At 40.5% G+C, this 13,474-nt stretch overlaps 1 protein-coding gene across 1 annotated transcript in view; it reads left to right on the forward strand.

The window, feature by feature from the left end:
- The window catches only part of LOC133445629 (kalirin-like), a 47,077-nt gene that overhangs the window by 17,912 nt on the left and 15,691 nt on the right, over nucleotides 1-13,474 (forward strand). The window contains 5 exon segments of the mRNA XM_061722953.1: nucleotides 2,119-2,310; nucleotides 4,751-4,882; nucleotides 7,819-7,917; nucleotides 8,009-8,140; nucleotides 12,994-13,116. Coding sequence (XP_061578937.1) covers nucleotides 2,119-2,310; nucleotides 4,751-4,882; nucleotides 7,819-7,917; nucleotides 8,009-8,140; nucleotides 12,994-13,116 — 678 coding nt within the window.

The raw sequence follows: 13,474 nt of genomic DNA on the forward strand, positions 1-13,474 counted from the left end.
AAAACAGCCATAAAAATCACAAGTGAGATCTCAGAAACATTGATCTTGACCGTGAGTAGGGCTGTTCGATTTTGCCCAAAAATAAAATCTCGATTTTTTTCTCTCAAAATCCGATTTTCGATTACGATTCCGATTATGATTATTTTGTGAATTGACAAAAGGCAAAGAAATTATTTCAAATATGCTGTTTTTTTATTGAACATTTGCCCCATTGGGCTTTAAGTGCAAACTTTGCTCTTATTAAACCAAAAATGAATGAATAAAGTGCAAAACTCTGTAAAATAAGTTGAAAAAAAGTTTTAAAAAATATAATAAAATATAAAGTTTTATCTCTGAAAAAAAAAATCAGCAAATCAGCACTTGCAAACATACAGTAAGTTATATTTCCAATTAAATAAAACAAGACATTTTCTAATTAAACTAAACTGGGTCTTTGCATGCTAAATAATAATGCAACCCATGAAGGAGGTAGAGGTGTGTAATGTCAGTCATTACATTTGCTATTCACATTTGCAAGTTTTTTGCTGGAACACGAGCCGGTCTACCCGGTGGCATGTTCCAACGCCCCCTCCTACACTAAAGAGCCTCTCCGATGGAGCACTTGTCGCAGGTATTGAGAGGTATTTCCATCAATCATTAATATGGTATCAATCATTAATATGTGTGCAGACAAGGTAAAACAAAAAAAAAAGAAAAATCTATTTTACGATTTTCACATTTTAACATCGTTCTAAATACATAATCGCGATTACGATTTAAAATCGATTAATCGAACAGCCCTAACCGTGAGTGTAATCAAGGACGGATTATCATGACCACGGGCCCTGGACACAAACTCGCTATGGGCCCCTACCTACAATAATATCCTACATGCACAGTGCATGCCCTCCCCAATCACTCAGTTTGGTCACACAATGGCGCAGAGAATCCACAATCACACAGTGTGATTGTGGATGGCGGAGTGGCAGAGCGCGGGTCTCAGTACAGAGGGGGCGGAGCATTCTCCATGGGCCCTTATGATAGTCATTTTAACGTTCAACAACACCTCATCCTACCCATCAAACTACATTTATTCTCACTTTTATTGAGCCAAGCCTATAGGCCTATGCTGCAGAAAGCAGAGTAAAGTCACAAACTTGTTCAGAAGAACACACACACACACACACACACACACACACACACACACACACACACACACACACACACACACACACACACACACACACAGGCCTGACAGCTGTCAATCACATGGAGCTGAATACTCAGATAGTCACGGACTGACTCAGTTCCATCTTTGATACAGCTTAAATACAAAGAAAAAAACATTACACAATCTATTTAGTTAGATATAGACACAGCGGCCTATAACATCATTTCTGAGCTCTAGAACAGAGAATAGACTCGGCGGTCTCGTTGACAACAACACAAAGCTCATTCAAATAGGCAGCTGGTCAAAGCTACCACAACATTCTGGTAAATAAATTATTTATGAAGGTTCCACTGACTCACCAATGGTAGTTAACTCTTCCATAAAACTTTGTACATGCTTAGTCCTCTTTTAAAGTTTAGCGCTCATCTCCTAAATGGCCGCAAATTTGCCGAGTCGGCAAATTTGCTGTGTGCGGTACTGTTTAAGGCTGATTTATGGTTCCGCGTTTCACCAACGCAGCGCCTTCGGCGTAGGATACGCGGCGATGCGCACGTACGGTGCGCGTCGCCGCGTACCCTACGCCGTAGGCTTCGCCGTACCCTACGGCGGAGGCTCTGCGTCGATTTAACGGCTCACAGCCCTGATGCGTTCAGGACAGTTGTAAAGTAAGAATTAGTCTACACTGACCGCACAATGCACATTTTATCGTAATTATAGCCTACAATTTACGATTATATATGAACGTATCACACAAAACGGGGCCCTATGAGCTTGTACATTTATTTATTTTTATTATTAATTTACACATAAAAAAAAAAAAAAAATGTTTGAAAGCCGAGGGCCCCCATTGGCTCCAGGGCCCTGGGCACATGCCCACTTTGCCCATGCGGTAATCCGTCTATGAGTGTAATGCTGTAGTTACAGTGGACATGTGGAAATGGACTGATCGTTTCATTTGTCCTTCCCAGAATGCCTACGTCAACATCAACAGGATCATGTCGGTGGCGAGCCGCCTGGCAGAGGCCGGTCACTACGCCTCCACACAAATCAAACAGATCTCAGGTCAGCTGGATCAGGACTGGAAAAGTTTCGCTGCAGCGCTGGATGAGCGCTCCACCATCCTCGCCATGTCGTCTGTCTTCCACCAGAAGGCCGAGCAGGTAAGATCTGAGGCCGAGGTGTGAAGGTGCTGCGAGTAGAGGGCGTTCGCCACGTTTGGGAGAAACACAGAACCGCGCAGGGCCCGCTGTAAAGACCACCACTAAAAATAAAGCGGCTGCCACTTGCTGCCGGGATGCTGATTGGGTGACTCTCCATCCGCGAGTGTCTTTCCCGCCAACATTGGCACTGATTGTTGCATGCAAATGCGACATTTTCACCAGCTGATTATGTTAAACGGATCAGACGGCTCTTGTGCTGATTCCTGCGAGGTTGACATGGCAACAGATGGGCCTTGTTTGAGTCCTACTGGGCCCTTGACATCAGAAACAAGTGTATCTTTGAGTGAAGCGGAGATGAAAGAGAGGAGACATCAGCTGAGGGCGGAACAAGAAATCAGAACTTGTCAGGATGACAACACAGATATGTTAATTCTTCAGAGAACAAAAAGTAAAATGTGTCACTTGAAGGGAAAAAAAAAAGATGTGCAGCGTAGGGCTGGGCGATATGGACCAAAAGTCATATCTCGATATTTTCTAGCTGAATGGCGATACTCGATATATATCTCGATATTTTTTCTGTGCCTTAATTGGGGTTTCCCCCAAAGCATTATAGCATAGCATCTCTGTTAGCTTCATTTTTTTCTGAGGCAAACCCTTAAAAAAACAGTCAGTTTTAATACAAAGCCTCTTGCCAAATGTCACACAGGTTCCTTTATTAACAGAGGTCTGCACAATAGCAAAATGTATAAAACAAATGAAATAAAAATAAACTGCCTGCATATATAGAATAAAAATGCTTCTTGAATAAAATAAAACAAATATCCATTTCCTGCATAACAATTAAATTAAAATACACTGTGCAATTAATACAATGTAGACAGTAACAGGCAGACTTTTCCACTGAGGTTGACTGTTGTGCAAATAACAAAACATTTGTGCAAATCTCAAATAAAACATTCAAGTCAATTTGTCACAAAATAAGCTATATCAAAATCATTAAAAAAAAAAATGTAAAAAAAAAAAATTTTTTTTTTTTTTTTTTTTTTTTAAATCGATATAAACGATATTGTCTCGTACCATATCGTGTTTGAAAATATATCGATATATATTAAAATCTCGATATATCGCCCAGCCCTAGTGCAGCGTATTTTTCTCCTAATAGACTGAGCGTCGCTGTTATTCAGGTTGTCTTTGGCGCTGATGCATCCTGCAGCCTACAGACCACTCAAGTATTTCAGATGCGTCCTTCCATGATAGAGGCTAAGTGACGAAGAAGAGAAAGAGCAAAGAGCTCCTCTGAGCCAGCGACCTGCTCCTCCCTTCTCTTTGCTCTGCACCCACCCAGCTGCAGTCCAAAGCTTCTGGTCAGCTTCAAACATGAACGCGAGGATGTTGGGAGAATGTGCTCTGGACTCTTTCCAATGCTGACTTGTACACATGCACAGCGTTACTCCGGAGGGGCACCTGGGTCAGTCATGTTTCATAGTTGGAGTCACAAAGACTGTGTCATAATGACGTAATATTCACCGTTTAGTTCACAAAGTGGAAACACAACCATCCTCAGGCATTAAGCAGCAATCAATGGGTCTAATTATTAATACTCGGGAGGATTTTATAGCCGTGTTCATACTAGCCTTAATCACGCTGTGATCGTGTCCTTGGTGCAACAAGAAAAGCAGTAGAACGTGTTCATGCCAACATCCTGTCAGGCCAGCTAAAATGTTCTTGTCAGCTTCAGAGAGAGCGGGGGAAGCACCGTTCGGTTGTGTTCTCGACGGCTGCATCATGGAAAGATCGTGGTCATCATACGGTTCAGTGAGTGGCATCACGAGGGTCATCAGAAGAGAGCGTGCAGCTGTTACCGCTCGCATGTGATACTCTGGAGGATTGATGGCTGCTTTCACACCAGCCCTTTCACGCAATGATGCAAAGAAAAGATCCCGTTTATCACAATAACCTTCGCTGACAGCCAGGATGTTGTCAAAACGGCCAATCCTTTTCTTGCTGTAGTCACTCATTTCATGAAAGCAGAATAAATTAGCAAAAGCTTGAAGCTAGGAGAAGACTTTGAGGTAACTGATCAGTCTCGAGACCTCTCAAAAACATCACTTACATTGAAATCTGTCGAAGAGTGAAGCAGAAGAAAACTCCGCGCTTCGAATCATTTTACTGTTGGCCACACAGTGTCACTGTTGTTCGATTTTACTGCAGTTTTATCCAAGCGACATCCTGCAATGAATTCAAGGGAAGTGCATGGTTTAAATCCATGCAGGGCGGGGATTGTGATTATTTTTTTTTGTCTCATTAAGCACCGCTTCGTCTTCTGAAATAAACGAGTCGCCTCTGCTCAGAGCAGATTACATTGTAGTGCGTGAAAAGGTACATTTACGCACACACTGAAAACAATCCATGTGTGTGTTTCTGTTCTGGCTCCTTCTAGTTTCTGTCGGAGGTGGAGGCCTGGTGTAAAGTCTGCAGCGAGGGGGGGTTACCATCGGAGATGCAGGAGCTGGAGATCGCCATCCACCGCCACCAGAGCCTGTACGAGCAGGTGACGCAGGCCTACACTGAGGTAAACCCACCGCGCTGCAGCTGGACTCTGCTCAACGTGGCCAGCAGAGATGGCATTAAACTCGACAAGCCAAAACGTTGTCTTTGGTTGTAAAACATCGCTCTCTCTCCCGAACAGCTCTTTGAACATCCATCCCGGCTGAAGCTTGCCAGCCGCTCGTCAATCTTCCCGTTTGTAACACTCGAGCACTTTGAAAGCCTCTGGATTATGAGGGGAAAAAAGCAATTTATAAGAAAAATGTCTTGGAAAATATGATCTGAAAAGACTTTAAAAAGGTTTTCCTTTCATTGGCAAACCACGGTTCTCAGATTCTTGAGTTTGACGGGTGTCTGACAGTGCAGACAGCAGAGCGTCAGTGCTGTCGGAGCTGCTGGTGGTGATTGGCTGTGATTGGTTGTGATGACAGGGTGGCGCTGCTCGTGTCGCCACACCAACCCGTCAAACTGCTGCCTGAAAACCTCCCACTAAATTTAGTGTGGTGATTCCCTCCCACTCCTGGCAGAGGTCTGAGGGTTTTATCTTTAGACAAGCTGTTGCGGTGTAAACTTAATTTATGCTTATCTATGAAAAGTGAAGTCCATATATACAGAATCACATGGAAAGGTTTCGGGCTGAGGCTCAGACTGGGTCGGTTAGACTTGGCAGGCTGGGACTGCATTGTTTCCTTTCAGAGAGCTGCAAAAAGTGACATGCTTGGAATCAAATGCCTTTTTTTTTTAGTTTGTTTTTAGGCGGGGAAGGAGAATTAGAGCAGTTGCCACAGTTCCTGTTTGTGTTTATTCTAGTTTCTTCGCTCCAAACCAGCTGATGGAGACGTGTCTGAAGGTTTTCTGACTCAAGACGTTTTAGAAGTTTGTTTCAAAGTTAGCGCTCTTCAAGTGAAGACCTCCAGTATTTACCCCGGGTGGTACGTAGCCAGATGTGAAACACCTTTTGGATGAGAATCAGAACCTCCAGGTCCGAGACCACAAGCCTCTGTTAGGACCGGCTCACTCCAGGCTGGGAACGACGTCCCTAGACGACGATGCAGAAGTGGTTATGAAGTGAGAGCTGAGTCAAAGCTTTACCAGTAAATCTGCGCTGCAGGCGGCTTTCCAGACGCCACCTGTTGTCATAAGCTGTAGAAACCAAAGAAAGGACGTCGGTCCAACAAGCTGCATGAACCTGTTTCAAAGAGCTGTCGGGCTTATCCTTACGCATAAAATAAGGGATTCAATCATCACACCACCACAATGAGAGGAGATTTTATTTATTTATTTTTTTTTCACTTTAGTTTTTATTGAAAATTTTTCCTTTACAAAGGTGGAACAACTCAATCAAAATAGTACTAAAACACAGGGTGCTTGCGCAAGTCTTGAAAGTCTTAATAAGTATGGAATTTTGAAACACTGTTTTCCAGACCTTGAAAAGTCTTGAATTTTGTGTGAAAGTCTTAATAAAGTATGGGGAAAAAATATATGGTAGAATTTTACAGTATGCTCAAAGGCATTGTGAAATGAGAAATAGAAAGGTAGGCTATAAAACTTGTAGTTTATTCAACTATAAACTATAAAAATAGTTTATTTTTTGTTCTTACCAAGTGAGCTAGGTCAAATATGCACTTTTATGTGTTGTGATACAGCTTGTTCAGAAGTTAAAATGAGATAACATAAAGATAAGATCAGTCATGTCAAGGACAGAAAAAATAAGATGCGAGTGAAGAGACTGAATTCTACATACATTCATCCATCCATTCATGCGTTTTTATAGATTGTCTTTGTGACACTTGTTTGAAGTGAATTTCATGTACTTGTGATTTTCATGTTTTGAAACGTTTTCATCAGTAAAAACATAATTTACTGTGAATAATGCATTTGTTCATTGAATACTAGCCTATAAAAAATTCTAACAAACATTTCTAATAAACACAATTGGTACAATCTAAACCAATGAAGTAGGCAGTAGGCACACAAGTATACAAGTACGTAAGGTTAAGGTCTTGGGGAAAAAAAAATCAGTTTTAAAAAAGTCTGGGAAAAGTCTGGAATTTTAATTTGGAAAAAGAGCAAGCACCCTGAAACAAGTACAGAACACATTTAATAAAAAAATAAAACAAATCAACACATGCAACATCCAAACAATCTGTCCATATTCCATTTTCTTTTCCTCAATCAAGTTTTTTGTTTTGTCGTTGTTCAGTCATAAATATTGTCCATCTCGTCCATTTCTCTTTGAACTGGGCTTCCTGCAGCCTTAAGCGATGTATTGTTTTTTCGTTTGTGTAGATTTCCTCGACCAGGTGAATCCATTGTTCTTGAGTAGGGGTGTCTTCCCTTCCTCATTTCTTCGTGATAGCTTTCTTAGCTGCTGGTAGTAATACTTTTACCAGGTATCTGTCCCTCGTTCTTATATTTTCTTCACTTAGGTTACACAAATACAATACTGTACAAGATAATGGAATCTTATATCCAAGTATTTTCATCAATGTATCGTGTAACGTTTTCCAGAACCATCTGCTTTTATCACATTTCCAGAAAATGTTTGAGTGATCCACATTCATTGTTCCACAGCCTCTCCAACAAGGCATATTTTTGTTCAACTGTTTACTCTTGACTTTGGGTGAAATAAAAAAAACGTATCAGATTTTTCCAGGAGAACTCCCTCCAGATCCGCGAATTAGTGGATGTGTGACGTATTTTCCACATGTTTAGCCACTCTTCATCTGTGATTTTTATCTTAAATTCAGATTCCCATTTTTCATGAGAGGAGATTTTTACTTCTGATCAGGGTGATACCGGTTCATGGCCACAATCACATGATGATCTTCTTGAACCTTTCTTTCTAAAAAACAGTTTCCACCTTTATTTTGTCTGTAAGCCTGTCCTTTATCAACTTTGTTGTCCCCTTTCCCTTAAAGTCCCTGCAGACTTCTCAGTGATTTCCCTGTTCATCTGCAGGTGAGTCAGGATGGCAAAGCCCTGCTGGACGTCCTCCAGAGGCCTCTGAGTCCCAGCAACGCTGACTCTCTGACAGCAAGCGCTAATTACTCCAAAGCGGTGAGTGATACTGAATCGGTTCAAATGCGGAGTAAGCTACCACACGTGGTATAAACACACTGAATATATACAAATGTGTGTGATATTGTAGGTTCATTGCATCCTGGATGTCGTTCACGAGGTTCTCCATCACCAACGGCGTCTGGAGAACATTTGGCAGCATCGAAAGGTCCGACTGCACCAGAGGCTACAGCTGTGCGTGTTCCAGCAAGACGTCCAGCAGGTAAACACACGTGCACACAAAACATGCAGCATGGTGACGACGACAGTGCGACAGGAGGAAGACGGTACACTGCTGCTGCTGGGTTTAATTGCTGGTTTCTCCAGATTGCAGCAAAAGAGAAAAGGGGCGTAGGATGGGAGGTTTTGGGGTGACAGTCACAGGTTCCTTAAAGAAGCTGGTTTTGACCCTTGGCATGTAGCGCTGCATGTGAGGATGCGACGCAGGGAGCACATCATTGCCTCGGCCCTCTGCTCCCAGTTGCTCTGTGTTTAATGTGAAAACTCCCGAGATAAAATGCTCTCCGCTGCGCTGGCACCGACGCTCTTTCTTCACAGCTTCCAAGACCGTGCGGCTTTGGAGATGTGTCAGATTCCTAGAGGTTTTAGAGATATTCAGGGGCTCAGAATTTAATATCAAAGCTGTGATCAGAGTAGGAGGAGGAGGTGGTTCATATTACTTGTAATCCAACAGTGATGGGGTAAGAATGAGGTCCAACTGGGCATTACTGAAACTGCCATGACGAGGTCTTTTCATGAACAGGAACTGATGTCAAACAGCTGGAACCAGGCTGAGATGAAATGATGGAGGTGAAGACCTACAGATTCTAAAATGTAACACCTCCAAGTCCTCTCCAAGCTGCACCACCTGCAGACAGACTGCAGATTTCAGCAAATGTGGAATATAACTTTTCTTGATTATGGTTAGGACAGTATCACACCGCTGTGGCATCTGCTCTTTTTTTAACAACCATGCAAGTTGTTTAAACACCAAGAAATCCGAAAACTTTCATGTATGTTCAGCCTCTGATACATGTTTAAGTGGACTTTGGCAGCATACCGAACCACATGTTGCCCTCTTATATATACATTAGCGTGTGATGATGATGATAATAATAATAATAATAATAATAATAATAATAATAATAATAATAATAATAATAATAATAATAATAATAATAATAATAATAATAATAATAATAATAATAATAATAATAATGAATACCACACTTTATTTGGAGCCTTTTTGGTTAGAGTGGAGGTTGTGCCAACGAGTAGCACTCCTGTTTTATTGCCATTAGGTTTGAGAAAGTTGTAGAACTGTGATCTGGTATTCAAGTTTGTTGTACCCTGTGAAAGTGATGACGGCAATAAAGATTGATCTTATATTATTTAATTTCCTGAAGTCAGTCTGAAAGCAATATAGGTGGAAGTGAAGAGATGTAGAGCTGGGGATCGTCCGCCTAGGAATGGAAGTTGATATCGTACTTACGGAATACGTGACTGAGGGGCCCTAAGACTGAACTTTGTGGCACACCAGCAGTGATTGGTTGTAGGAACGGATTGCAGTCAGTGAGGTATGAGGAGAGCCGAGCGAGGGGTGTATAAGAGGGATGCTTGCCTGTGAAGGAGGCTGCTGTGAGAAAAGGTGTCAAAGGCTGCAAGACCTAAGAGGATGAGAATGGTGAGAGATTATTGAAACCGAACTCTACATACTTCACATGGAGTGAATATATATGTACGGTATATACGCTTATAATATATGTATATTATATATATATATATATATATATATATATATATATATATATATATATATATATATATATATATATATATATATATATATATATATATATATATATATATATATATATATATATATATATATATATATATATATATATATATATATATATATATATATATATATATATTGGGAAATGTGTTGTAGATCACAAAACAGAAAAAGTTGGAACAGTTTGAAAAATGCTAACTCAAAATATATAAAGTTTTCTTATAATATATGTATATTATATATATTAAATATATTTGTGTATATATATATATATATATATATATATATATATATATATATATATATATATATATAAATATATAAAGTTTTCTTTGTTTCATTGTCTTTGCTGAGCATGTGTTTTTTTTTTATCAACTTCCTTCCAGTTGTTGATACACATTCATGTTTGCACTTCAGGCCTGGAGCAGATTCTTACAAAACCTTGGGACAGTAAAGCTTGTTACCACTTTGTAATGTTAATAAAGGGCCATGAAAGTCCTCCCTCAGATTTACTACTGTTGTCTCGTTTTCGGTTTCCAGCATTTTTTGCAGCATAGACACACAACAGCAGACTGAATTGATTTAAAGTAGCTTCCCCGTGGCTTCAGTCATCATGTGTTTATTGCATGCACAAACAGGGTTCAGGAGAGAGGGGGGAGGAAGGGCAGTAGAGTGCAAATTTAAAGATGAATTCTCCAATTTTGGCACCCTGAAGACATTATTACGAGACCCCAGAGAGTGTGTAAGAGTGTGTTAAAGAGGCACAGAAAGACCAAACGGGAAGCAGGGATCACATCAGGAGAGCTCTGCCAGTTATACACGTCATGCTTCACTTTCTATGACACCCAGGAGAGACTCCCGCAGGACGAGAGACGTCCGCAGAAAGTGAAACAAGCCTCAATGTGAGAGAGTAACTTCATACAAGCAGTGTGTAAATCAGTGAACGCGGGGTTATTCCAGCCAGAGCTGCAAAGCTGCAGGATGGATGTGACCCTGGAGAGAAGCGGAGACAGAACATTTAAAAAGCGCACGCTGCCGTTTTATTTGGCACGTTGAGCTAACAATGCGAGTCCAGCTGCAGGTTGTGAGCTCATGCCGAGCTTCGCTTGAATCCAGCTGGACCGGCGAAGGCGGGCTGATGTCATGAAGTCATGCTGCTCCTCCAAGGCCGCACATGCTGCTCTCCAGACGTGCTGATGTGTTGTAGTCTAGGTCTAATGGGAGCCAGGGTCAGATAGGACAGGCATGGCTGACATATCCAGAGATCACCTTTAATGCACTGGGATGTTGTGTTGGTTGGTTGCCTGGCAACAGCTGAGCTCATAAAATTCCAAACAGAGCCAGCAGGGAACCACATGGATAGAAACTCCCAGGCTGCAGGTCAGGATCAGGGGTGCAGTGATGCTCCTTCACAGAGGTGGACAGAGTACTCGACCCCAGTACTTGAGTAAGAGTACAAATACTACTGGTCAAAATTTACTCCGTTACAAGTAAAAGTAGCTCAGTCAAAATATTACTCGAGTAAGAGTAGAAAAGTACTTGCTTTTAAAGGTACTTAAGTATCCAAAAGTAAATGCTTTTAAATTTACTTTAAGTAAAAGTAAGAGTAAGAGTAAGAGTAAATTTCTTATTTTCCACATCAGTAAATTACTATATTTTTTTCTAAATTCATTTAAGGATCTTTTAACTATTGTTTCTTAGAATTAACTCTTTGAAACCAGCTGCTTTTAGAACCACAATGTTATATAAAACCTGCAGAAACACCAAAAACAAATCAAATTAATGGGATCATAAGAGGACAGCAGATGATGCAGAGTTTATTACCAATCATGAACTGAAACCAAATGAACCTGCACCATCCAACTAAGTCTGGATCCCCCTCAGGGGGAGGCTTGACGTATTTCCGCTTTACGTACATCCCAGTGGAGAGCGTGCACTGTGATAGGTCTCCTCCTTTGACAAAAACAGCTTGTGTCCAATAGGATTTTAGGGAAGAAGAAAAAAGAGCAGACCTGAAAGTAACGAGTACTTTTCAGCCTTCCTAGAAATTTACTCAAGTAAAAGTAAAAATATTTGTCTTGGAAATGTATTCAAGTAAGAGTAATAAGTACCAAAGAAATCTAATACTCAAGTAAAGTACAAATCCTCTGGATATGTACTTAAGTACAGTACTCAAGTAAATTTACTCCGTTACTGTCCACCACTGCTCCTTCACAGCAGCACGTTCAGCATTACACCACCTGTAATGCAGCGCTGCAGTTCCTGTATACACTGACATCTGTCTGTCCGTCTGAAATATGTATAAAGATTGTCAGTGAGTCAGTGAGCAAATGAAACCATATTCCTGCCGTCATCCGTCAAACTCATCCTTTTTATTTGCAGTGGCACGCTCATTCCCCCCCGTGTGGAGATGACTTACACGCCATGTTTTTGTGATGGAAAGTAAGTCTTCCAGAAGACGATGTTGAGGAAGAAAATAGTTTTCAAATGATGATTTTTAGTACAGTTTTCAGCGCAGCAGGAAGCTGTTTGGATTGACAATAAAACTCAGTGATACTCCGTCTCCTCAGCACCAAACAGCAGCTGGACACAGCCAAGCATTTCATGCTTCCCTCGGGAGTTGGTCCAGACGAAAAAGAAACAGCGCTTAAAGCGAGAGCCATTACAGGGATTATAACCAGAAACGTCACTCTGAAGGAATTGTAAAACTGTTTATTTATAACATCTTGGTTTCTGCATCCACGTTTATGGTGTTAAATGTTGAAGCCCTGCAGTGGTTGTAAGTTTGAAAGTTCAGATGTTTTTTGTTTTTTGTTAAAATGCTGGATTAAATTCCTACTCTGGTTTTAGTTAGTTTGCAAAGCTGCCTCCTCGTGTGTCAGACTGCTCACGTTCTGAGACATCTGGGTTATTAAATCTCAAAAAAGTCTCTGAAGCATATGAAAAACCTTTGGTCTTGCTTTATTTTTCATCTTTAAAATTAATTTACAAACATTTTTAAGTGAACACCTGGTTCTAATGGCATACATGTATCTGTTTGCTGTTTTATTTGCCAGAAAAAGAATTTAATTTAGATAAACTGTAATTTTTTTAAATTTTATTTAAAGACCTCCTGGTCCAGCAGCTGTGTTGTTTCAGTTTAGATTATAATTATAAAGTTAGGATGGTGTGAAACATGTAGAAGTAAAAAAATACTATTCGTTTCACAAGATGTTTGTGAACACGCACGGTTCATAACTACAAACTAAAGATGATCTGTGCATGTTGCGCTCATGCAGGTGATGGACTGGATAGAAAACCACGGCGAGGCTTTCCTCAGCAAACACACGGGTGTCGGGAAGTCGCTTCATCGAGCTCGAGCCCTCCAGAAAAGACACGATGACTTCGAGGACGTTGCTCAGGTGAGTTCGCCCGGCCACAAGGGCTTCTGCTAAGATTGCCATCAAATATTTTACACATGTAATTTAAAATATCAACTTTATTGCAGACACAGGTCCATATAAAACATAAAACAATAAAAAACGTATAAAAAATAAATTCAAAAATACAAAATATACATTTATAATACATACAAGCTATTGCTTGTATATACAAAATATTAAATTTATAAAACATACAAGCTATTGCACCAATGCCACCTTAGCCTAGAGGTGAATCTATAGCAGCTTTGCAAAGGGCTGACTAAAGCTTCAATTGTGTGGTTCTCTGATTTGTCCAATCGACACATAAAACTAAACATCAACTGTCTAAAAAATAATA

Source organism: Cololabis saira, chromosome 6 (assembly GCF_033807715.1).
Source record: "Cololabis saira isolate AMF1-May2022 chromosome 6, fColSai1.1, whole genome shotgun sequence".
NCBI classification, from domain to species: Eukaryota; Metazoa; Chordata; class Actinopteri; order Beloniformes; family Belonidae; genus Cololabis; species Cololabis saira.